The 23,016-nt window shown below is 42.7% G+C and overlaps 1 protein-coding gene across 3 annotated transcripts in view; it reads left to right on the top strand.

Moving 5' to 3' along the window:
• Positions 1–23,016, top strand: part of PTPN1 (protein tyrosine phosphatase non-receptor type 1) — a 66,042-nt gene that overhangs the window by 24,950 nt on the left and 18,076 nt on the right. Inside the window, exons 2-3 of one of the 3 annotated variants that reach the window (XM_032387518.1) lie at positions 18,136–18,206; positions 21,196–21,296. In XM_032387518.1, the coding sequence (XP_032243409.1) occupies positions 21,261–21,296 (36 nt within the window). In that variant the 5' untranslated portion in view covers positions 18,136–18,206; positions 21,196–21,260. Of the gene's footprint in view, positions 1–18,135; positions 18,227–21,195; positions 21,297–23,016 lie in introns of those variants that run through there. The other 2 variants (XM_032387516.1, XM_032387517.1) reach the window with 2 other exon arrangements.

Raw genomic sequence — 23,016 nt, 5'->3', positions numbered from 1 at the left:
GGCCATTTATTCCTGTTCCCTTCCTTCTTCCCCAGGATCTTATTTGAGCTACTCTCAGTTGATACTTGAAGATTCTCAGTCGATATCCATAGAACCCATCAGCAAGATTAAAAACTCTTTCCTCCGTTCTGCCTCCCATACTCCCTTTTGATAGTTGTACTCTACGTTATTACACAGTGCACGGTCTCCTTACCACCATCCTTGTGTCTTAAATCTACTAGTAAATACGAAAGCTGACTTCCCATTCTTCCCAGAGTCTCCCTTATCATTTTGGTTGCCTGATGCTCATTCTCTACCAGATTTCTCAGGAAAGATTATGGAACAATATTCTGTGAATTGATGGTGCATGTTCTTAACAGCCTTTAAATTTGAAGGCCACTTTGCCTGAATATAAAAATCTTTGGATCACATTTTTTTTCCCTTAAGTAATTTAAATACGTTACTCCATTATCTTCTGGTACAAAGCATTGCTGTGGATGTTTGACAACCTAATTATGTTTCCCTTAAAAGTCACTGGGTCTTTTTGCTAGATTCTCAAAGGATTTTTTTTAACCTTTTATTTCAAAGTCTGATCATTTATTAAACCATGCCGTGGTTGCCATTTTCAGTCATTCTCCTCCAAAAATCAGTGTATCTTTCAGTGAAGAGTTTCAAACCTTTTCTTTTTTTTTTTTTTTAACCTTAGTAAAGTCTTGATTTAGAGTTTTCAGTATTTCTTTTCTTACATTGCTTTGGTTTCCTTTTTCAGGGACTCAGCCTGTTATGTCTGTGTTTGATCTTCTTTGCCTGTCATCTGTTTCTTTCACTTTCTCTCAAAAATTTTTAAATATTTATTTAAAAAGAAATTACTAGGCACCTGGCTGGCTCAATCAGTAGAGCATGCAACTCTTGATCTCAGGGTCATGATTTCGAACCCCATAATGGGGGTAGAGATTACTTTAAAAAAAATATATTAAATGCAGCTTAAAAATTTTTTTAATTATGGGGCACCTGGGCAGTGTAGTCGGTTAAGAGTTTGACTCTTGGTTTTGGCTCAGGTCATAATCTCAGGGTCGTGAGATCGAGCCCTGCTTCGAGCCACACAGAGTCTGCTTGAGATGCTCTCTCCCTCTCCCACTCGTACCCTCTAAAGAAGTCTTTTTAATTAAAAAAAAATTAAATAGGATTAATAGGATTTCAAAAAATTACAGTGATAGTACAAGGAACCTATTTCTGTTTATTTCTTTAAAAAAAATTTTAACTCCCCCTTACTTTTCTTTTAAAAGGCATTAAACATGTTTATTTGCACTCATGATCCTCGTTTTGTCTTCATTTCTTTTTTTTTTTTTAAAGATTTTATTTATTTATTTGACAGAGAGAGAGACAGCGAGAGAGGGAACACAAGCAGGGGGAGTGGGAAAGGGAGAAGCAGGCTTCCTGCTGAGCCAGGAGCCCGATGTGGGACTCGATCCCGGGACTCCAGGATCATGACCTGAGCCGAAGGCAGTCGCTTAACCAACTGAGCCACCCAGGCGCCCCTGTCTTCATTTCTGAAAATATATTTTCCTTTTATTTTTAGTTCTTTCCTTATTTCTTTTACTTCTCTTTTCAGATCATTCTTTTTTTCCAGTGACCTTGATTTTTTTTTTTTTTTTTTTTAAGATTTTATTTATTTATTTGGCAGAGAGAGACACAGCGAGAGAGGGAACACAAGCAGGGGAAGTGGGAGAGGGAGAAGCAGGCTTCCCGCGGGGCGGGGAGCCCGATGCGGGGCTCGATCCCAGGACCCTGGGATCATGACCTGAGCCGAAGGCAGACGCTTAACGACTGAGCCACCCAGGCGCCCCCGACCTTGATTCTTGATGTCTCATTCTTGTCTGTATTGTTCTTCCATAGTTTCTACCACTTTCTTAATTTCTGTTTGCTAGTTGGATGAGTTTTCATCTGTCGTGGTCATCTTTCTAGCTGGCTTTTATTTTCTGTAGAGATACTGCTGTGTCCCTTACTGTCTTTTGTAGAATAATGCTGTGTGGAACTCACCTGCTCCTTGTCTTCGCATCATTTTTAAGTGAACAGTTTCCTTGTAGTTTTAGGAAGGAAGGGGTGCGTCAGATAGATAGTCTAGCTTAGTGCTCTCCGGCTCCCTCTTCAGATGTCTTTGTGAAGTTATTTTAAAATGACCTTGTACTTTCTAAGATGGGCTTCCCCTATTCCTCCCATCAGACTAACTTTATCACAGCCTCCCCTTTCCTTAGCCCCCTTTTGCCCGTATTTGCTCAATTTGTTCTGCTCCTAGAAGTTTCTCCTCAGTGCAGGGCTTTGTCCTAGGAGGGCCTTTCTGTGCTCAGTGTTGAGAGTTTATAGGGCCCGGAAGGTCCTAGCACCTTGGGTGGCGGGAGAGCCTGGCCTTGCCCATGATCTGGAGCCTGCAGAATCCATTTGCAGTTCGGCTTCGAACACAGACTGGCCGTCACACTTGGCAGCGAGCACCTGCTGCTGATGGGGGGGGGCGGTTCTTCCGATCTCAGAGTTGTCAGAATCACCTGTGGTCTTGATTCACCTTCCTCCCACACAAATGATGATGTCACGTGGGTCTCACTGAGTGGCTTGTCCTCAAGTCCTTTTACTTTCAGGATCATACGGGTGCCTTGTCCCTGGTTTTGTTTTAGTTGTTGCCTGAGTCAGTCTCCTGTCCTTGTTGCTCTCTTTCCTTATGTGGAGGAACTTGGGAGGAAGGGAAAACTGCCATTGCTGCCGCCACCTTCCCAATCCTAAAACCGGAGTAATCACTCAGAAACCGACATCTCATTATATCATCCCCTTACTTTGAAAAACTGAGCTTTTAGAATCTCCTTCCAGAAAACTTTCAAACATATAGAATTAGATTAGTATAATGAGCCCTTATATATCCATCACCTAGTTTCAAAAATTATAAACTCAGGGCCCATCTTCTTTCATCTGAACTCCCCACACCCTACCCCATGAACCCCTCCTAGCTCTGATTTGTTTTGAAGTAAATCCTAGCCCCATAAAAAATACTTTTTTCAAAGAAGAAAAAACTTGAATACTCTGGGATCAGAGAAGCCAGAAGCACCTCTACTTTGGACTTGGAGAGGAAGGTGAAAGATCAAGGAAAGGAGGTGATAGCATCCAGGGTCCAGGCTGAGGTGCCCATCAGCCTGGAAGTACAGTCAGAGTCCACCTTCTCAGGAGCTGATCATCATGGCAAGCCCTGCTGGGCACAAGGAGCTAACGAGACCATGCTTGCCATTCCTGCCTGAATATTGTTTGCAGAGAGTCCCAGTATGTCATAATTTGGGAGTGCTTTGTACTAAACTGAGTCCCTCCTCAGCCTGGCTTGGCAGCTCCATGTAAGATCCTTCCTGCTATCCCGGCCATTGGCCTGCTCCATCCCAGATTTGTAGGGAGGGTGTACATTCGGATGGAATGTTACCTTCTCCAGGAATGTATCACAGCAGAAAATGGCTCTGCCTGCAGGGGAAGGGGTGGGGGTGGGGGGGGAGAGGCACATCCTTCCAAGAAATGTTTCTCTCACACCCAGCCATTCCCTGGGTATCCTAGGCAGGAAATTACTCATTACTGGAAAATCACCCATGAGCCTTGTATTGAGGAGGTCAGAGAGAACAGAATTCTCAAAGTTGGTTGGGTCATCAGTACTTTGTTATTGCAGTCATTTTGTATCCACTGTCATCCTCATGCTGTAGCTCCCCTCTGAATTCCAGATTCATAGCTGTCCCTTGCTGCTTTCTGACCTGTTCAGCACACTCCTCCAGTAAACCCTCACTGAGGGCCCTACAGCAGGGATTGGGTCGCGCGGCCTAACAAGCTAGACCTAGTGAGCGTCTGCTCTTGAGCAGGGGAGACTAATCTATCATCTCTTCCAGAAAACCTGTCCAGCCCTGTTGAATGGAGGTAGGAAGTTTAGGAAGTGTTCTTTGTGCCCTGGGCATCCCTAGGAGTCTGGGCACACCGACACAGGCCACTGTAGTGGGGTGCGGGCCCACTCTCCTTTCTGACCTTCCTGACCTTTCTGACCTTGGTGTGATGACAGGGGCTTAGTCAGTGGCCCAAGCAGCAGGCTTCCCAGGTTGCCTAGAGGAAGAATGGCCATCCCTTCTGTACCCCATACCTCCGTGCCAAGGTTTCCTTTCAAGCAGCAGTGCCGGGACGGGCTGGGCAAACAGCTTGGACCTAGCTGTCTGATTTACTTCCTCCGATTGACGCCAGTCAAAGTCTGCAAGGAGAAGCAACTGGTCAGCGGGGCCAGGAAGATCTCTTTCCTCTGTACCAGATGTGGCTGCTTTGCAGTTAGGTACTCCCGAATTTACTGTTCCCACTTGTACTAGCTAACCTTGGTGCCTTTCCCGTTTTCCAGCGGAACAGATTTCCCCTCTGATCAGTACTTCCTGCAGTATTTGTTTGTGGCCACAGGTGGTCTTCCCCCACTAAGTGGGAACTCATTGAGGACGGGGACCACAACCTAACTACCTCCCTCATCGACACTTGGCACAACTTGAAATGGAAGGGCAAAAATTGGCTCCAAGTACAATGATAATTTGTGGTTTTGATTCTGAAGGTCATTGTCAAAACTCGACTTTTGGCATCTTGTGGAAGAGTTTGCTTTAAGGAAGATATTTGGGTGGCAAAACCTTTAAAGAATTTTACAATTCTGGTTTTTTAACTATCCTGTCCCCTAATGAATATATCTTAGGGAAATTTTATACTGTTCGCCCTGAGTATTCTTGTGAAGATTGCTTTTCAGCACAGTAGGGAAACAAACATTCTGCTAGTCATTTCTTTTTTTAGTTTGTGTATTGCTGTTACATAAAAATGTCCCTGGATTTAGTGCTTCTAAAGTTCTTTATCCTGATTTTTGCAAATGTTTGATCCATTTGGCCCTTGGGATTTATTTTCCTGCTAGTCATTTAGTGAACCTTGGGAGGAAGAATATCTAGCTAATTGTAATATCTTTAAAGGATATTACATCTCCAGTAGCTTCAGTTATTTATGTAACAATAGTGACCCCAGTTTGTGTATAGCACTATGTATATGGATTTTGGTTCCTCTTTAGTTTTAGTGTGGCATTGAGATATCGAGCAGAGTCTCTTGAGGAAGGATTTGGCATTTATCAGCCTTAAAAAGCTTCAAAAATTGATCATATGTTATTAGCAAAGGTTTACTGCCTCTTCCTATTGTGTAGAGAATGTGCTTTTCATGTATTCAGCTCAAAGAAGGCAGAAGACCAAAAGCCCAAGGCTTATGAGTGGAGAGGAGGAAGGGAGAGAACCTTTAAAAAATCTCATCTCACTAAATATGTTGACAAGGTGGGAAGATGTACTGATTTAATTTGTTGAGAAACTGCTACCTGGATATTATCTAAAAGTTGCTTTTTAATTAAATAGACTTAATAATAAAGTAAAATTTGCTTTGCCCGAAGTTAGAAGTCAGGCAGTTGACACGGTGAACAATGCTTTACCTTTTTTTTTTTTTTTAAACAGAACTGTTTATGAACATGGTGACTAGAAATAATTTAATGTTTTTAATGATTTTATTTTGCTACAAGTTTATATGCATAGTAATACATACTAGAAAAATATGGAGATTTTTGTATCGGAGCCATCCCATCCTGCCCGTTCTTTCCTTACAGAAGAATAAAGTAACAGTATTCATTTTAACTACAGAACTACTATTGTAGGTTTTTAAAATTCCCCATATTTTAATCTCTTGTGTTCCTGTTGATTTTTAAAATTTGCTAAATAGTTGCAAAAAAATGATTTTTAAAATTTAAAATTTGCTAAATAGTTGCAAAAAAATGTTTTTTAAAGAAGATGATGCATCATCTTCTTTAAAAAACAACTCTACCTAATTGTAATGGTTCATCTATCTCTGAAAAATAGTGATTTGTTCATTCTGAAATCAGAATTATCAGATGCAGCTGCATTTTGTTACTATTTCAACTTAGGGAGAGGGAGGAGGAGCTCCCTGTAATACACAATTTGAGCTACTGTAATACACAAGCACAAAGATTGCACTGAGTGTGGTGGGACTGGTAAGCTGATTGAACCAGAAGCACAGTGTGAGGCTTAATGGCTAATAATGGGCATAGTTGAAAATTGTAGCAGGAAAATAAACTCCAGATAGATTAAATGTTTTTTTAAAAAAAGTGGTATTACCATATTGAGGAAGAAAGACTCTACTGCTAGGAGCAGTAGAGGAAATTGCACAGGAAAAGGTCAATAGTTTGGAATGCATACAAATTTAAAACTACTTTTAAACTTTTCATTACACAGGCAATGCATGTTCCCTGTAGGAAATATTGGAAAGCAATAGAAAATAAAAAACCACTCATCATCTTGCCAGCTAGCAGTAGCCACTCCACTGTTAATACATTGACAGTTTTATGATCATCCTCCCACACTTAAAATTTAGTTTCCCATACATAAAAGTTTTTAAATGTACAACAAATAAACTGGAAAGGTGGTTTCCAGCAGAGACAGAATTGGTGGCTTTAAAATATATAAAGAGGTTATATGAATAAGAAAAATACTAATATTCTCTAAGATCAGTAGGCAAAGAACAGAAGAGATCACTGTGTGTAAGCGTCCATCAGACACTGAGCACCAAGTTAGGCCAAGTTGTTAGGCTTCCTTATGAAAGCTGAACTTCCTGTGCACACGAACAGCTGTTGGAAGGGATAGACCTGTGACACTGTCATCTGTATGTTCTCTTCCAACATTCTGAGACATAATCAAGATTAAAATGTGTGGAAAACATTTTTCTTCTTTAGTTGATTTCTCAAAAAACAATGTAGGAGAATGTATTTATGAACTTGAGATGGGCAAATATTTCTTAAGACAGCCCCAGAAAGCAAACCATAAAAAAGAAAAGATTGATAAATTGAGCTACACTGACATTAAGAACTTCTGTTTGGGGCGCCTGGGTGGCTCAGTCATTAAGCGTCTGCCTTCGGCTCAGGTCATGATCCCAGGGTCCTGGGATTGAGCCCCATATCGGGCTCCCTGCTACGCGGGAAGCCTGCTTCTCCCTCTCCCACTCCCCCTGCTTGTGTTCCCTCTCTCGCTGTGTCTCTGTCAAATAAATAAATAAAATCTTTTTTAAAAAAAAGAACTTCTGTTCATCAAAAGATACCATTAGGTTGTTCGCAGAAGTAGCCCCAAATTCCTCCCACCCCTGTCTGCTTGCCCCTCTGAGTGCGATTCCCAAAAAGAGGTAGAGAACCAGTTTTGAATTTGTGTTTGGCTTTGTGACATGCTTTGGCCAATGGAATATTGGTGATCATAACACAAGCAGAAGCCTGAAAAAGTACTTGCATATTGAGTCTTGCCTTCTTTTGCTGCTTTTGAGAATTCTACAGTCGCTACCCTGTTAACAAGCCCAGACCAGCCTGTTGGTTGATGAAGGACATGTGGCTAAATAACTGCCATCACTCTTGTCAGCAGCCAGCCAAACATCGGGTATGTGTGTGAGTGAGGCCATTGGGCCACCAGCTGAGCATAAGTGCATATTTGAACCTGGTCAACAACACATGGAACAAGCCATCTTGCTCATCTAGAATCATGAGCAAATAAGCAGTTGTTGTAAGCCCTGTGTTTTGGGGTGTTGTTACACAGCAAAAACCAACTGATACAGAGGAAGTTATTTGCAGTATATATGACCACCAAGGGACATTGTACCCAGAGTACATAAGGAGCACTGCATATTATTAAGAAAAAGACAACCTAATAGAAAAAAGTGGACAGATGCTACATATGATATCATTCCAACTATATGACATTTCTGGAAAAGGCAGAACTATGGAGACAGTAACAAGATCGGTAGTTGCCAGGGATTTGTGAGGAGAGATGGAGGGATGAATGGGTAGAGCACATGGGATTTTAGGGCAGTGAAAATACTCTGTTTAATATTGTAATTGTGGATACGTGACACTATGCATTTGTCAAAACTCATAGAATTTACAAAACAAAGAGTGAACCTTTCTGCAAAACACTTCGAGGGCCCCCTGTGGCCTGTAGCAGTGGTATCTTGTGCCGGTGTGGCTCCTTACCCAGATGTCTTAGGAGCGAGCATGCCAAGCGTGCCGTGCCGCCAGTTAACTATCTTTCAGTGCCGATGGGATGAAGTAGTTACTTTAAAATAACTCTATTAGAGTGGCTGTAAAGTCATTCCCATGATGTTACTTTCACTTGGTGCATTCAGATATGCTTTCTTGAGTAGGGATTTCAAGTCCCCCTGAGTATTACATGACTTCTTAATGGAGAAACAGAAAACCACAGGCTCTGGGCTCACAGGGTTTTGTCTCTTGTAACCTCATGATAAGACTCGCCTGTCTTGGCATGGTAAATAGGTAAGTGTACACTAAACCGGTGATTGTAGGTTTCGTCAGGAAGCCCTCTCTCACCAAAGTAGCCTGAGGAGATTTTCTTCTGAAGCCCTGAAGTTTTTAGGACCTTTGCTCTTGGTGTAGCAGCATCCTAAACTAGCTTTATGTCTGTAGAGTTGTGGCTCACTCATGGATCAGGGTCTAAAAAAAAAGATGAGAAATTTGTGTTTAGACCGGGTTTTCCTTAAATTGCCCATAAAGTCTGATGCATGTTATGCATATAGCCTGTTGTTCTTGGGCACGTTTCGGTGCTGAAACCCTAAATTTAATCCATAGGAAGAAGCCAAAAGAAAGATGCAGAAAAAGACAACCTAATAGAAAAAAGTGGACAGAGGCTACATATGGTATCATTCCAACTATATGACATTTCTGGAAAAAGCAGAACTATGGAGACAGTAACAAGAAGCCCCGTAGAAGTTGGGGCTTTTGAACCACTCACTCTGCCTTTCCAAGAGTGAGCAGACCCTGATGGTGGGGTGGGGGCATGGGTAGAATGTCCCCTTGCTGTGGGCCTTAATCTGTCTGTTTTATTGTTAATGCTGTGTAACCCAGAGGGATGGTTGTGGATGTGTTCATAGGAGTTACACGTGACAGCACCTAGCTCGGAAGGTAGCATCCGGTTTATCTGGCCGTCGTCCCCCGTGGAATGCCAAGTTCGGTAATGGCAGGGCTTCTGCCTCTCGTGCTCCTATCCTTAGTGCCTGTCACGTGATCAGTGCTCAGTTGAAGGGACTCGTATATTGATCTAAGCCCTGCTTCCTTAATCCCTATACAGAGTTCTTTGGAAGGCTGTGTTGAAGAGCTTGGTCACCTGCTTCCTCTCTTCCCTAAATTATCACTTTATTTTTGTGGCCTCACTGAAGAACTAATCACTTCATAATGCTTTGGGGGCATTGGTAATGTCTTCCTTCTTCATCCCTGATCCCCTAAGTGGTGTATAGAAAACCATATTACACCTAGAAAGTATTTAGAAAATTTATTTGTTCGATGATAATAATGCAAAAAAAGCCTTGGTTAAGGCACCAGGATCTTGAACTGTTCTCTCCGTATTTAAGAAATTCTTAACCAAAGCTACTTTCATTTGGACATTGTGTCTTCCTCCCAATTACCCTCCTAAATTATCCACAAAAGTACCATATCTGTTTTATAAGCATGGCTCTCAGGAATTTCAGAGGGACCAACAGTGTGGGAATATCCTGTGGGTTCCTAAGGTCCCTCCCTGTGAGCCCCCTCAGGGCTGAGGGGAATTAACCGTGGAGGGAGGAAGCTGGTGGTTGGCAGTCCGTTTCCCTCTAAAGGAAGGTATAAGCCTTGCATTCTCATGTCCCCTGACTACTTGTGTCCTTAGTCAGCTGTACCACTGTCCTCGGGCCAAGTGCCAGCACCCTGGGGCCTGAAGTACTTAAACTGTCCTTATGGAAAGCAGAAGGTAAACAAAACAGAAGCGAAAGTAGATTCCGTTTTTGAGACTGTTCTCTTACAGGAATGGCTTTGTGATTCTCAGCATTTAAAAAGATACTGGTTCCAGTGTGTTTTATTGACATCAATTACTGTAAGTCTGATTCATTTTCTGCCTATTGATTTCTGCCCAAGGTGAAAGTCGTGACATTTAACAGAAAACATAAGTGATTTTTTAGAAAAAACATATACTACTAAGGACTGTAAAAATAAGGTTTAGAATCAGCGACACTTGAAAAAGCAGTTTTCATACCTCTTTGTTAATTGTTCTCTTAGCCTACAAATAATTTAAGGTTGTAGTAGCTTACTATAGTGAACTCAGAATGCTGTGTTCAAATTAATTTTATCTGCATCAGTTTTTCAGTAGTTAGAAGACCATATTGATATGCTTTCACCAATCACAAGGTTTTCTTAAAGGTCAGATCCTCCATTTCTAAATAAGTCCTATTATTGCAGCTGGAACATAAGTTTCAGTTCTGAAACTGCATAAGACCTTAGGGAATCAAAAATAGCTATTAACTACAAATACATAAAGTGGCTTTGTTCTTGTAAATGATTTAGGGTTATCAGTGACAGTGGTCCCTTTCTCTCTATATATTTTTTAATGTTTTATTTATTTATTCATGCGAGTCAGAGAGAGAGAGAGAGAGAGGCAGAGGCAGAGGGAGAAGCAGGCTCCCCGCCTAGCAGGGAGCCCGATGCGGGACTTGATCCCAGGACCTGAGCCGAAGGCAGACGCTTAACCATCTGAGCCACCCAGGCACCCCTCCCTTTCTATATTTTTAAGAGTTCTTTACTTTAAATGGCTGTGTAACCTTAGAGTTGTTAAAAATTGAGTGATAATGTTAAAGCTCTGTTAAGCTTCCGAAAGATACTATAATTTGTTTTGAAGATTTTTATCCTTAATATTTTGCAGCTTAACCCTTATCCTGATGTGTCTGGGTACTGACTATTGTTTGGGTATGTGTTCTCCTCTGTGTCCTATTTCTCATGCTCTGTTCCTCTCTCCTAGCTTTCAATTTACTCCTCCTTTGACTGTGTTCCATCTAGCATTTATCCTCTCTGTTGAGGTTTTGTGTCTTGTTTTTGTTTTTAAATTTCCAAGATTTCTCATTTGTTCTTTCCTGTCTACTTATTCTGGTTTCATTTCTCCCTGTTTTTATTCGTAACATCTTTTTTAAAAAGGTTTCCTTCGTTTATCCGTGATCTTGAATATATTTATCTTGAAAGTGCCTGACAGGGTGTATAATACATTTCACGTGGAATAGACTTATTTCCTAGACGATTCGTTGGTTATCTTTTTCAGAACTAGTCATCTGCTGTGTTTTGGGTACTGTGTTTACAGGCCATTTTGAGTGGGAGGGCTTTTGTTTCCTTTGCATTCATTCTCATTCTGGTTTTGAGCCGAGCTATGCCTTTGTGCTTTTCTCTATATTTAATGGACCATTGTTTTCTGTGTTCCGAGAAGAGGGCGTACATCAGAGCGTGGAATCGGCTCCACCGTCTCCACCAGATGTTGCCCTTGCCAACGTCGTGAAGGGCATTCCATACCCTCCAGCCCGCCTCCCCTCACTTGCGAGGAATATGTAAAGCAATTTGATTAGGCTTTTTTCCATGTCATTTCCCACGTGGACATACTTGTTCTGTTAGTGATTTGTAACTCCCTTATCTTAACCTTGCCCGGGACCAGTGTACAAGAAGACTCAGCACTTTTTCAGACTCTGGCAGGGAAGATGATTGTACACCCGACAGCCTTTTAAATGCTGAGCAGTTTTCCCTCCTTTCCCTGTCTCTCTTTCAGCCGCCACAGAAGATTTTTAGGTGCTTGGTTTACTTCTTAGCATCTTTTTTTTTAATTCAGTACACAGTCATTTTAAAACTTAAACCCAAACAGGCTTGGTGTTGGTTAGCTAAATTTTGAGCTTGCTCTTTATTATCTCAACATTGTAGTTTATCTTAAAATTTAACAATATTGAGTATGTGATTTCTTGCAAGTCGATCATATAAAGGTATGAGTAAAATAAAAATATTTTCTTAAGGTTTTTATAGTAAATGATATTGTTCCACTAATTTCCATATATAAAGGACACAGCATTGCTTTCAGCTTGGAAGGCATTTAACCTCTGACTTGGATAATTTTCTATTTTTTAGAGTGTATACAGAAATGCTATATTTTGTTGTACAGAAACCTAGTGTTCACCTTTAAAATGAGATTTATAACTAACAAAATTTGGTCCACACCTTACTTTGAAGATTTGGTTTTTAAAATTTTAGGCTAGCTCTCCCTCCCCCCCCCACTTCTATATATATCTCCCTGTTCAGCTGGCAACTGCCCCGAGAGTTCCAGGAAATGTACACCCCTGTATGCTCATTCATTGCACTTTAAATTACTGCCTTTACTGTACTTGAGCACCTCCCTTCAGTCTAGCTTGCTCTGTCCATTTCTGAGAGCGAGGCCCTCCGTAAAGTACCAGGTAACAGCTCGAACAATCAAATTAGGCCACCCTTTGTAGAATGGGGGTTGGGGGAAGTGTAGATGTCAGAGGTGGGAAGGGACTTTGTAGTTCACCTTGGTCCTGGCGAATGCAGAGTACCACTGGAGTTTTTTCTTCCTTTAGACTTGTAGAACAGATCGCTGTCAGAACCATTAAAAGATAACCCTTTCTGCTTTGAATCCATATATTAGTAGCTATTTTGGTACTGTCTTGTCATGAGACTCTGTCCCGATTGCAAAGCAGAATCATAATGATATTTATTATTGTTCCAGTAACTTCCATTCTATAACAGATAATTGAGAAAATAGGATCGGATCAGACATTTGCTTAAACATACTCCCTCCCTTTCAGGAGCATTTCTGTCCCACGAAATAAAGCATTTGGTATAGAGGTAAAGACTCTTGAGTTTTTGGGGAGCCTTTGGGACCATTCGTGAAGTCGTCAACAGAATCTGGTTGTGTCCTCCTCTGGGCCTGGGCCTATGCTAGGAGGGATGGAGAGGCAAGGACCCAGGCACTTCTGTCGGACTCGCAGCTGTGACAGGTGCCATGCTAGCTACCTCGTCATGTGTGGAACAGTTTAAATGACTAATTTACCACGGAGCCAATAAGGGACATTGACCCCATTGTGGGACTGAAGAGAAAAGGCTGTTAAAACCAAAATTGCTATGGTTAACTTAATGATGTGCTTGCTATAAACATGAAAATATTTCTGCAAGGCTGGACTGGCTTTTATGCCTGTGCGTGTTCTAAAGAAAAAAAGACATTTCAAATAAAAAATGGTCAGCTTTTCACCCAAGTTTTACTTGGCCTAATTGGATTTGGGAGGTATTTGAATAATGGATAATGAGCTTTCCTGAATGTGTACAGAAATGAATTCACCCTGGGCCCTAATTCATTCTGTTATCAGAGCTTTCTAAGTATGTTAGCCCTTTGTATTCAGTATTCACTGGGAGATTATCTGTTACCTCATTAAATGAGTGGGGGCAGGATAGGGGTGCCCGGCTGGCTCAGCTGCTTAGGCATCCAACTCTTGGTTTCTTCTGGGGTCAAGATCTCAGGATCATGAGATCAAGCCCCACGTCAAGCCCAGTCAAGCCCAGTGTAACGTAGATAAACACTTAAATGGGTATATTTAAATATTTGTAGGTTAAAGTTGGTTAGGAAAGCTTATTGCATGTAAGATCAGTGCATTTTATTTACTCTGTGAGTTTACCTTAATTTTAAAATCAGTTTTTAAAAAGTATTATGTGAATACCTCTTATTTTCTAAATATCTTTAGTAAATGACATCTCCAAGTTTTACTTTCTTTACCTTTCTGTCTTTTGTGGGGGGGTGTGACAAAAAGTACATATTAATATAATCCTTTGGCTGAATAAAATCAATTGCCCACAGTTACTGATACTTTGGCCCTTCTTTCCTCAGAGCGAATATTTGTTGGTTCAGTGGTTTAACCATAGCGAAGATCTCTTCCGTCTCTTCAGTCGCACCAGCTGGACTGACCAGATTGTTTCCCCTCCCAAGGCAGAATTCGTACTTGTTGCTAAGTGCTTCCAGTCAAATAGAACAACAGATTTAAGGCTTAGATTTTTATTCCTTCAAGTGATTTTTCTGTGTTACACAGCATTTCCCCGAAAGCTTACTCTCATCCACAGTTGACGTGATGAGTGTGTTATGCTGGATTATTTTGCTTATCTCAGATAGGTTTATCATCTATAAACATGCTTTTAAGTTATTAGCCCACCTCTAGTGTGAGTCAAAAAGGCCTCCCTGCCATTTTGCAGTTTTTTAAAGTAAGTAGAATTAGCAGAATGTGGCGATTTTTAAAAATTCCTGTCGAATCTGCACATGGTTTGAGCAGTGAAAGAGGACCACGATGGGTTGAAGATACGAGCCAGTGCTGTGCTGTCCATACCTCAGCCCATTGTCACCGCCTCTTGGCTCACGGCCATTTTCAATTCTTTGAGCGGCTGATTCTCACTTGCACAGATCTCCATATTTCTAAGGAGAATGTTTATTTTCTAATTCATTAACTTAGACCTTTACGCAGGTGGAGGATTTCATTTTCTTAAACAGCCATCCTTGTTGCTTTTCCTCCCCTTAGCTTCCCCTTCCGTTCTCCCAATCTGTTACACCTGTCGGTTAAAACAATATCCATCATTTACATTGTTTGCCTATGCACATAGTCACAGATGATGTCGTACCGTAGTTTCCTTTCTAAAGTTTTCCCATAGTTAATAATTGCCTTGTATACTTCCATCTGCAAAGGCTTCTTTCTGCCTGTTGCTAATTCTTCCCATACCTCTTGGAGCCTCTCGGGCAGTTTTCCACAAGGTCGGTCAGCACTGGCCGGTAGGAATACAGTGCACCCTGCCTGTATAATTTCACCTTTCCTAGTGGCCACAGGAAAAAAGGTAAAAAGAAGCAGATGAGATTAATAGTTTATTTAGCCCAGTATGTTCAAAATGTTATTTCAACAAATACTACTGAAAATATTTGAGGTTTTTTACTTTTGTTTTTTAGTATGTCGTCACAACCTGATCTGCATTTCTACACTTACACAGCACCTCTTTTCAGACTGGCCACCTCTCTGTGCCCTCAGGAGCCACATGTGGGTCGTGGCTGGAGTATTAGAGCGATTTCAGGTGATTTCTTCGTTTCAGTTTTCGTTCTGGAGACCTCCATCCTCCTTCTGTTTGGGTTGCTTGGTCTATAGGCCTGACAAACATAGCTATCATCCTGAAACTTCCTCTGTTTTTCTTGACTGCATTCCCTATTTCTTGGATTTCAGGACTTCTCCTTATCTCCCTCTGGTGGTTTTGTCCAGTCATGGTGGGTATGGTGCACAAAGGCATGTCACTGACACATCTATCTCTTGAGGCCTACTGCTCCAGTCTGGCCCTCTTGCTTCCAGGTCTGGTACATACTTGTCATCCTGGGAGCTCTTCCCTCCACAGTTGCAGTGGAAGTTGCCTTTGCCTTTGCTCTTGTGTCAGGTGGGTTTTTTTTGTTTGTTTTTACCTTACTGTATCTTATATTTTTTTCTTTCTTGGTTTATTTCTTCCCTCAGGTGGAAGATATGCTCCAGTGGATTGCTGAGGATGGGAGCATGGGTGTGGTCAAGTGTTTGAGGCTTTGCCTCTCTGTAGTGTTAATTTAGTTAACTTATTGCGCCTTCTCACTTGGTGATAATTGGGCTGGGTATAGAATTCTAGGCTAGAGATCCTTTTTTTTCAGATTCTAAAAACATTGCTCCAGGGGCTCCTGGGTGGCTCAGTCGTTAGGTGTCTGCCTTCGGCGCAGGTCATGATTCCGGGGTCCTGGGATCGAGCCCCAAATCAGGCTCCCTGCTCCGCGGGAAGCCTGCTTTTCTCTCTCCCACTCCCCCTGCTTGTGTTCCCTCTCTTGCTGTGTCTCTCTCTGTCAAATAAATAAATAAAATCTTCAAAATAAAATAAATAAAATAAATTAAAAAATAAAAACATTGCTCCATTGCTGTCTAGCTTTCAGTGTTCTCGACAAGTCTGAAGCCATTCTGATGATTTTATCCTTTGAACGTGAACTATTTTTTCTTTCTAGGAACTTACAGAATATTTTCTTTTCTTTTTTTTTTTTAGAAAGATTTATTTATTCATTTTAGAAAGAGCGCATATGCGTGTGTGATGGGGAGGGGGTAGAGAGAGAATCTCCAGCATACTCCCTGCTGAGCATGGAGCCCAACACAGGGCTTGATCTCACTACCCTGAGATCATGACCTGAGTCAAAACCAAGAGTCCTATGCTCAACTGACTGAGCCATCCAGGTGCCCCCAGAATATTTTCTTTGAAGGATTCTGGAATCACATATTAATGAGCTTTAATGTAGGTCTGTTTTTATCATTTGAGCATTTGAGGGTCTGGAAGATTTCCTTAAACTATTTTTGTTTTTTTAATGTTTTCTTTCCTTGTATTCTGTTTTGCCTGATTTTCTGTTGTGGGTTTTTGGGGATAGGGGGTACTTTACTTTCTGGGAGGATTTCTTCTACCTTAACATTTTGTTCTTAATTCATAGATACAATATCTTTTTTTTTTTAATCTCACTGAGTATATTAACAATATATTTTTTAAAGCTTTCTCTTCTGTGTAGTTTATTTCTTCCAAGGGACTTTTTTCCTGTTTCATTTTTCTTGTAAATCTCTTTTATACTAGAGGCATTCTTCTCACATCTTAGAATCAGTGGTTGTCTGTGCGTGATGAAGAGTTGGGGCTCACAAGGCAGATTGAGAGCTCTGAGAAGGTGGAAGGGTCTCATCAGCACTGATCTGGCCATGAGCCCTCTAGCTGGGCTATTGGTTGTGTGCCCTGGTGATAGTATCTTCTGGTCTTTGCTCTTGTCTGCTCAGATCACATAGAAAGCACTGCCTCCTGATTTATATTCTCCAGAAAACGATTCTCCAGAGTTCTGTGGTGCAGGGTGACAGTCACCCAGCAGCATGGAAGGGGGGCAGTGGGGAGATCCGCTGCTTCTCAGACAGCTCCAGCCCCGTCCCCTGCAGTGAATCCCACCCCTCCATCCAGAAGCAGCATTTCCTGAATTTCTGCAGGATTCTGTGGTGGAAATGGACTGGTGCTTTGCTTTCTTCACTGCTGGCTTGTAATTGAGCTTTCTCAGACCTGCCAACTACTAATAAGATTTCCAGCTTCCAAAATTCTGTTGCTGCTACCTTCTCCTGTTCTGCCCTCTCCTGTAAGTTTGTCTTTTTTTTTTTTTTTAAGATTTTATTTATTTATTTATTTGAGAGAGAGTGAGAGAGAGCATGAGAGGGGAGAAGGTCAGAGGGAGAAGCAGACTCCCCACTGAGCAGGGAGCCCGATGTGGGACTCGATCCTAGGACTCCAGGATCATGACCTGAGCTGAAGGCAGTTGCTTAACCAACTGAGCCACCCAGACACCCTTTTTTTTTTTTAATTGTAATGAAATACACATAATAAAATTTACCACTGTAACCATTTTAGGTGTACATCTTAGTGGCACTCAGTACATTCACATTATCATATGGGTTTATCTTTTAATAAGAATAAAATACAAATTAAAAAGAAAAGATTTTTAAACGGGGTTATCATGGTGTTTTAGAAGAGCGAAATTCGATGCCTGTGATCAGTCTAGCAGGAGGCATGATTTGGGTCTTCTGTTAACCCAGGCACTTCCTCTTTCTGACAGTTTGGTGTAATGGGATTTGTCGACCCATCTCCTTGGAAAGGAGTTGAACAGTTGTTGGGATAAAAGTGCATTTTATCTGCTCTCAATAACTGTGGCTTTATACAAGGTTACAGATGGAGCTCCCAGGCTTGTGGCGTTCAAGGCTCTCCAAGATCTGGCCAGCCCACCTGTGTGCTCCAGCCATCTGTCACTGCCCCCGCCAGCCCACTCACTGCCACTTGCAGAAGATGTGCACGCTCGCCATTGCTGTGCTGGGTGTCCCTGAGCCAAGGGCCCCGCCACCCCTTTCTGTCTCCCTGCCCTCTTCCCCGTATTTCCAGCTCCCGGCCCCACGCCATCCTCCCATTGCAGGCATGTGGCTGTCCTCTTTCTGTTTTCCCTTCAGGACCTTGTATGTGCCTCTGTACGTGCCTCTGAATGATCGATCACCTTGTGCTCCCCACACTGCCTAGTTCTCTTGGACGTGTGTTTCTGTCCCGGGTCCTCTCAGTGCCTGGCACATAGCCCACGCTTGGTTAAACGTCTGCATGGCTTCCTGGTGCCAGGGATTTCAAAAGAGAACTCTTTATCCTTTTTTTTGTAGGATATCCGACACGAAGCCAGTGACTTCCCATGTAGAGTGGCCAAGCTTCCTAAGAACAAAAACCGAAACAGGTACAGAGATGTCAGTCCCTGTAAGTATTCACATCGCCATTACCAGTCTCACTGCTCCCACTGGGTGCGCGCGCGGCGGCGCCTCCTCAGCGGCAGGGCCTCTCCGGCGGGACCCCTGTGCCCCGGGCTTTCGTAATCCAGCCATGGCAGTACCGCTTTATGACTTGGCTGTTTGCTGTAATCCAGGCATCAGAGACTTAGAGTAACGGTTTGTTTTTTCCACGATTGTAGAAGGAACAGGATTTCAGTTTCTGGAAAATTCAGCTAAGTTCAAAGCACTTTTTTGAGCTTTGACTATTTTTATGATGAATCATTTTGCTCCCAGCCGAAGCAGAGTATAGTAGGCATGATAAAACCTTTTCTGGGTGACTCAGCAGCAGTAGTAGTAGACCCCGAGCACCGTACTGACCTGTGCTGGTGCCCGGCACAGGCACTGAGGAAGGGGGGTGGCGCTCCCGCCTGCTAAAGACCGCTCTGCCTGTGAGTCCCACCCCCACGCACCCTACCCCCCCACTGCCATCCTCATTCTTCTAGCTCTTTCTTGCCATTATCTCTCAGCTTGCCTGCTGGCCTCTGACAGCCGCCTCTGCCTTCTGAGTAACTGGCTCTGAATCTGCTGATAGTTAAGAACTAAAGGTGTTGGAATTTGTGTAAAGCAAGAAAAGCTGGAGCTGAGTAGAGAGCATGGACTTTGCCATCTCCTCTAGGCCACAGAGAACCTTCTGACTCACCTCCAGGGCTTTTAGACCCTGCCCATCGGAGAGGGTTGTGGCTGCCCGTCTCCCGTGGCAGTCTTCTTCCATCTGCCAGGGACGCAGTAGTCCTCCGTGCCACAGGCGCCTCCCACAGGCCTGCGGGGTCCCACGGCCCCCACGCTCTCGGCGGAAGAGCCGGCAGCGCCTCCTGCCCTGAGCTGTGCAGCACCAGGTTCCTGGGAGGGGCGCCGAGTGGACCTAGGTTGGTCCCGGGCATTCTGCCTCTGAGTGCTGCCATGGTTCCCCGCCCGGCTGTGTTCCAGCCTGCTGCTTACAGCTGATGGATCTGTTCTCTCATCTTCAGAAGAGCAGGAGCCACGCAGATCTCAGGATGGCGTGAAGATGCAATAAAATAACACAGGCCACTTAGCCCAGTGGTGGGGACGGTTGTTAATAGAAGGTGCACACCAGGCACATCTGAAGTGTAGTGCTAGGTCATCAAGCGGCACATGATTGTGCCCCGACACCCGACACTCTTGATTCAGCACGTCTAGGCTGCGGCACCTAGCAGGTTTTATTAAAAAAAAAAACAACAAAGCTCCCCTCCGGTCATTCTGTTGTGGAGTCCCGACCAGCAGCTCTGAACATCAAAGAAAAATCACTGTTGGCATCGTTCATGTGGAGCCAGGAGACCCCCTTGCCATCCTTACTCTGCACTAGGCAGTGATGTCCTCTTAATATTCCTTTTCTACATTTCTCATCTGTGCTCATCTAAATGGTTTTATGAGCCAGTTTTACAGAGGGGGGGAGGATCATTAAAATATTCTTCGCAGGAAACAACTCCCAGACCTTTTCACCCCAATCTCACTCCTGTTTCTCTTGTTTTCCCCCAACTCCACTGTCCAGCAGGACAGATAATTTGCTCTTAAGGTCATGGGGGACATAGGGAGAATGATTCAAGGTAGAAAGTGATCTTTTGTCTGTTTTCCATTTGGCCAATGAAAAAGCCCAGTGCTCAGAGGAGGAGTTGTTTGGCCAAGGTCACCCAGTACTGTTTGAACCCATTCATATAACCCACCAAAGGGTTATGTGGTCTCTTCATCTTTTTTGAGATTTTTCTCCATGACTTAAATATTACCCAAGTATTTCAATTTGTATTAATCCTCTGTGATGAGAAACATTATTCCAAATGGTGACTAATTTTTAAGAACATTTCCTTGAAATCTTTTAGAACAAAAAGCCCCAAACCATGTGTCCCCATTAACTTCTCCTTTCCCATTGGGCTAGGGGAAAGAAGATAGTATTCACGAGTGGTCACCCAAGTTCATCATCCCTTGTGTTGTACCAGAAATAAAAATACCTACCTCCTCTTGTTAGCTGCACTAGCAGGATAAGGAAAGTGGCCCTCAGGGAACTACTGCTTTTGTGACAAAGTCATGGTAAAAGGGAAAAAAAGTGGCTATGCATTTTCAGTAACCTGGGGCAGACCTTCCAAATGAGAGTTTATTTTTAAAAACTATTCTGAAAGTTACATTTAATGTACTTTCAGTGTTTTGGATTCAGAGTTTATTTTTTCCAGTTAATTATCTTTTAAATGTCTTTGATCATGACAATTCCTGAATTTGAAATATTAGAATTCAATTCTAATTGAATTCTGTTCATAGATTAGAATCATTTAAGTGTATTACACTCGAAACTTAAAAAAAAGAAAAAGAAAAAAACTTTATATAAAGGAATTCAAGGTAACCCTTCCCACACCACTATATATTTAGGTCATTTCATCTTCAAACCATTAGACATAGGGTAGGTGGAGATATGATCATAAATCCCACCTACTGTGGCTCATTGTACCAACTAGAGCTCTAGGGACTAGGTGAAATATTTGGTGGATTTTTTTTTCCCTTTTAAAGATTGAATCCACTGTGTTTACCTTTTGAAAGTATACATTAGGCATCCAAGAACCAGATCCCTTGGCACCCCCTCCTCACAGCCTCCTGAGTTGTGGGGCAGTGATAAGTGTAGGAAGATAGGACCTCAGAATAGATTGTCCAATTAGAACAGAACCCATGTTTTAGTGTAGTTTGTCTGTTGCTATTTAGCGTTAAGTTTCAAATACTTCCAGAAACCTTTCTGAAAACACTAAGTCCTCCTCATATTGATGACTAATCTCAGTTAAAACAACATGGCCTCAGCCACCACCGACTCACCTTTTTTGCTTTCCCCCTGGGGTGCCCTGCCTGTGTAGACACTTTGGTCGTCCAGGACTAACGTCGGAGTTCTGGCTTGCCTTTCAGTTGACCATAGTCGGATTAAACTGCACCAAGAAGAGAATGACTACATCAATGCTAGTTTGATAAAGATGGAAGAAGCCCAGAGGAGTTACATTCTTACCCAGGTAATTGGATTGTCCAAGATTTTCTTTAATGGGTTTTTGCCTTACTTGATGTCAACTTAAGAATTTCAGAGTACTGTCATCTGTGCTTCAAATAAAATCTGTCACACCCTTTAGAAGGCCAGGTTGTGCACAATCCAGAAAAAGCAATGAGGAAGGAAAAAAAATCTTCTTTCAGAAACTCCGTTTGCTTGTAACACATATCTTTTCTGGGAAGTACGCCGCTGCTGGGCTTCTAGAAAACAGCATGAAATGCCAGAACTGCCTGTGGGCCCACTGCCAGAGGCAGTAGGGCCGTGGCAAGAGAAGCGCGCGCACCTGTGTTGATTCCGTAAGTGTTCACTTCAGAGCATCGAGGCTGCTCACGGGAATCGAAGAGGGTTAGCAGTAGACCAGTAATCTTCGTCCGGGTGTCCGCTCGGAATTCCTCAGCATGGTCTTCATTCTTGAGCCCAGAAAAAAAGCATCCTTAGATTGCGTGGACAAGCATGCAAAATCATTTAAAATTCCCATTGGCTTTTGGCATCTTTGTGGGAAAAAATCGCAAAAATGATTTAATACTTGACCTTCTTGTGAAACACTTACCCGCATATGACCCCAAGACCATGGATATCAGGGAAAGAGGATAGAGAAGTTTCTTTTTAATTCATTTTCTCAAGTCTTAGTCTGTTACTTGTAAGTTGCTCTAAACACTTGAAGTTTCTCTCTCTTTTTAGTCACAGTTTTTGCTTTCTCATTCCATATCCATTCATCAGTGTTCTGTATGGCTTCGGGGTATAGGGTGATTTTGAACGTTGTACTTCTGTTTAATACTGGGAGATTAAGATGACAGCGAAGCCAGAGAGCGTATGAACAAAGGCTGCCTTGGGGCAGGGAGCTGGATCCGGGCATAGCTACCATGGCCCTTTTTTACTGCCCTGTCTTGTCATGTCCCAGTTCCTCTCTGTCCATGAGGAACATCAGCCCAGGTGCCTCCCAGTGTATGGAACATCAGCCACACCGTGTTCAGTCCTGGGGCCATTGAGGAAGTTCTTGGTATATGTGTAGGGGGCAGGCCTTTTACCAGACCTCAGCCTGTGGTCTTCCCAGCACCTCTGGGGTGGTTGGGGTAGGGTGACAAGGAAGGAGATCCTGGTAGTGGCAGGCTGGCGGGAAGAGGTTGAGGGAAAAGCAGCTTCTTGGTAACTTCTCTTTTTAGAAGAAGTCAAGTTTCTTACTTCCTGATTTTAGCCATTCAGCTTTGGTGTGGGGTTAAGAAGTCCAAAGCAAAGACGGGTAGGGGTATGAAGTCAAATGGAGTGCTAGGATATCACCATGGAAACTGTTACACCACCATCCTCCCCACCCCCACGCCCTAGCAGTTACTTGGCACCTCTGAAGGTCTCTGTTTTTGTCAAGTTGTACCGTCTGGCTGCCTGCACGGTCACCCTGTTCCCTGGGATTTGTAAAAGGGATCGAAGTAACCTGACCCCAGAGTTGTACCTCTAGACAGTAGGAGTGACACATTTTCCAAGCCACAAAACCAAGAAAACCCTGCCCATTTTTTAAATTTTCAATGTTCATTATGCAAATAATACAAATCTATAGTCTTTTTTTTTTTTTTTTTTTTAAGGCAGTGGTATGGAAGTGTAGAGAATAATGTCAAAGGTGCCCTCTGTCACTTCCACAATGAATCGTTGGCTGAGTTCTCCTTTCAGATCTTATATGATTTTTCATCCCTGAA

This window comes from Phoca vitulina, unplaced genomic scaffold (genome assembly GCF_004348235.1).
Source record: "Phoca vitulina isolate PV1807 unplaced genomic scaffold, GSC_HSeal_1.0 scaffold50, whole genome shotgun sequence".
NCBI classification, from domain to species: domain Eukaryota; kingdom Metazoa; phylum Chordata; class Mammalia; order Carnivora; family Phocidae; genus Phoca; species Phoca vitulina.
Note: the sequence above shows the minus strand (reverse complement) of the source record. Positions and strands in the feature narration are given on the sequence as shown.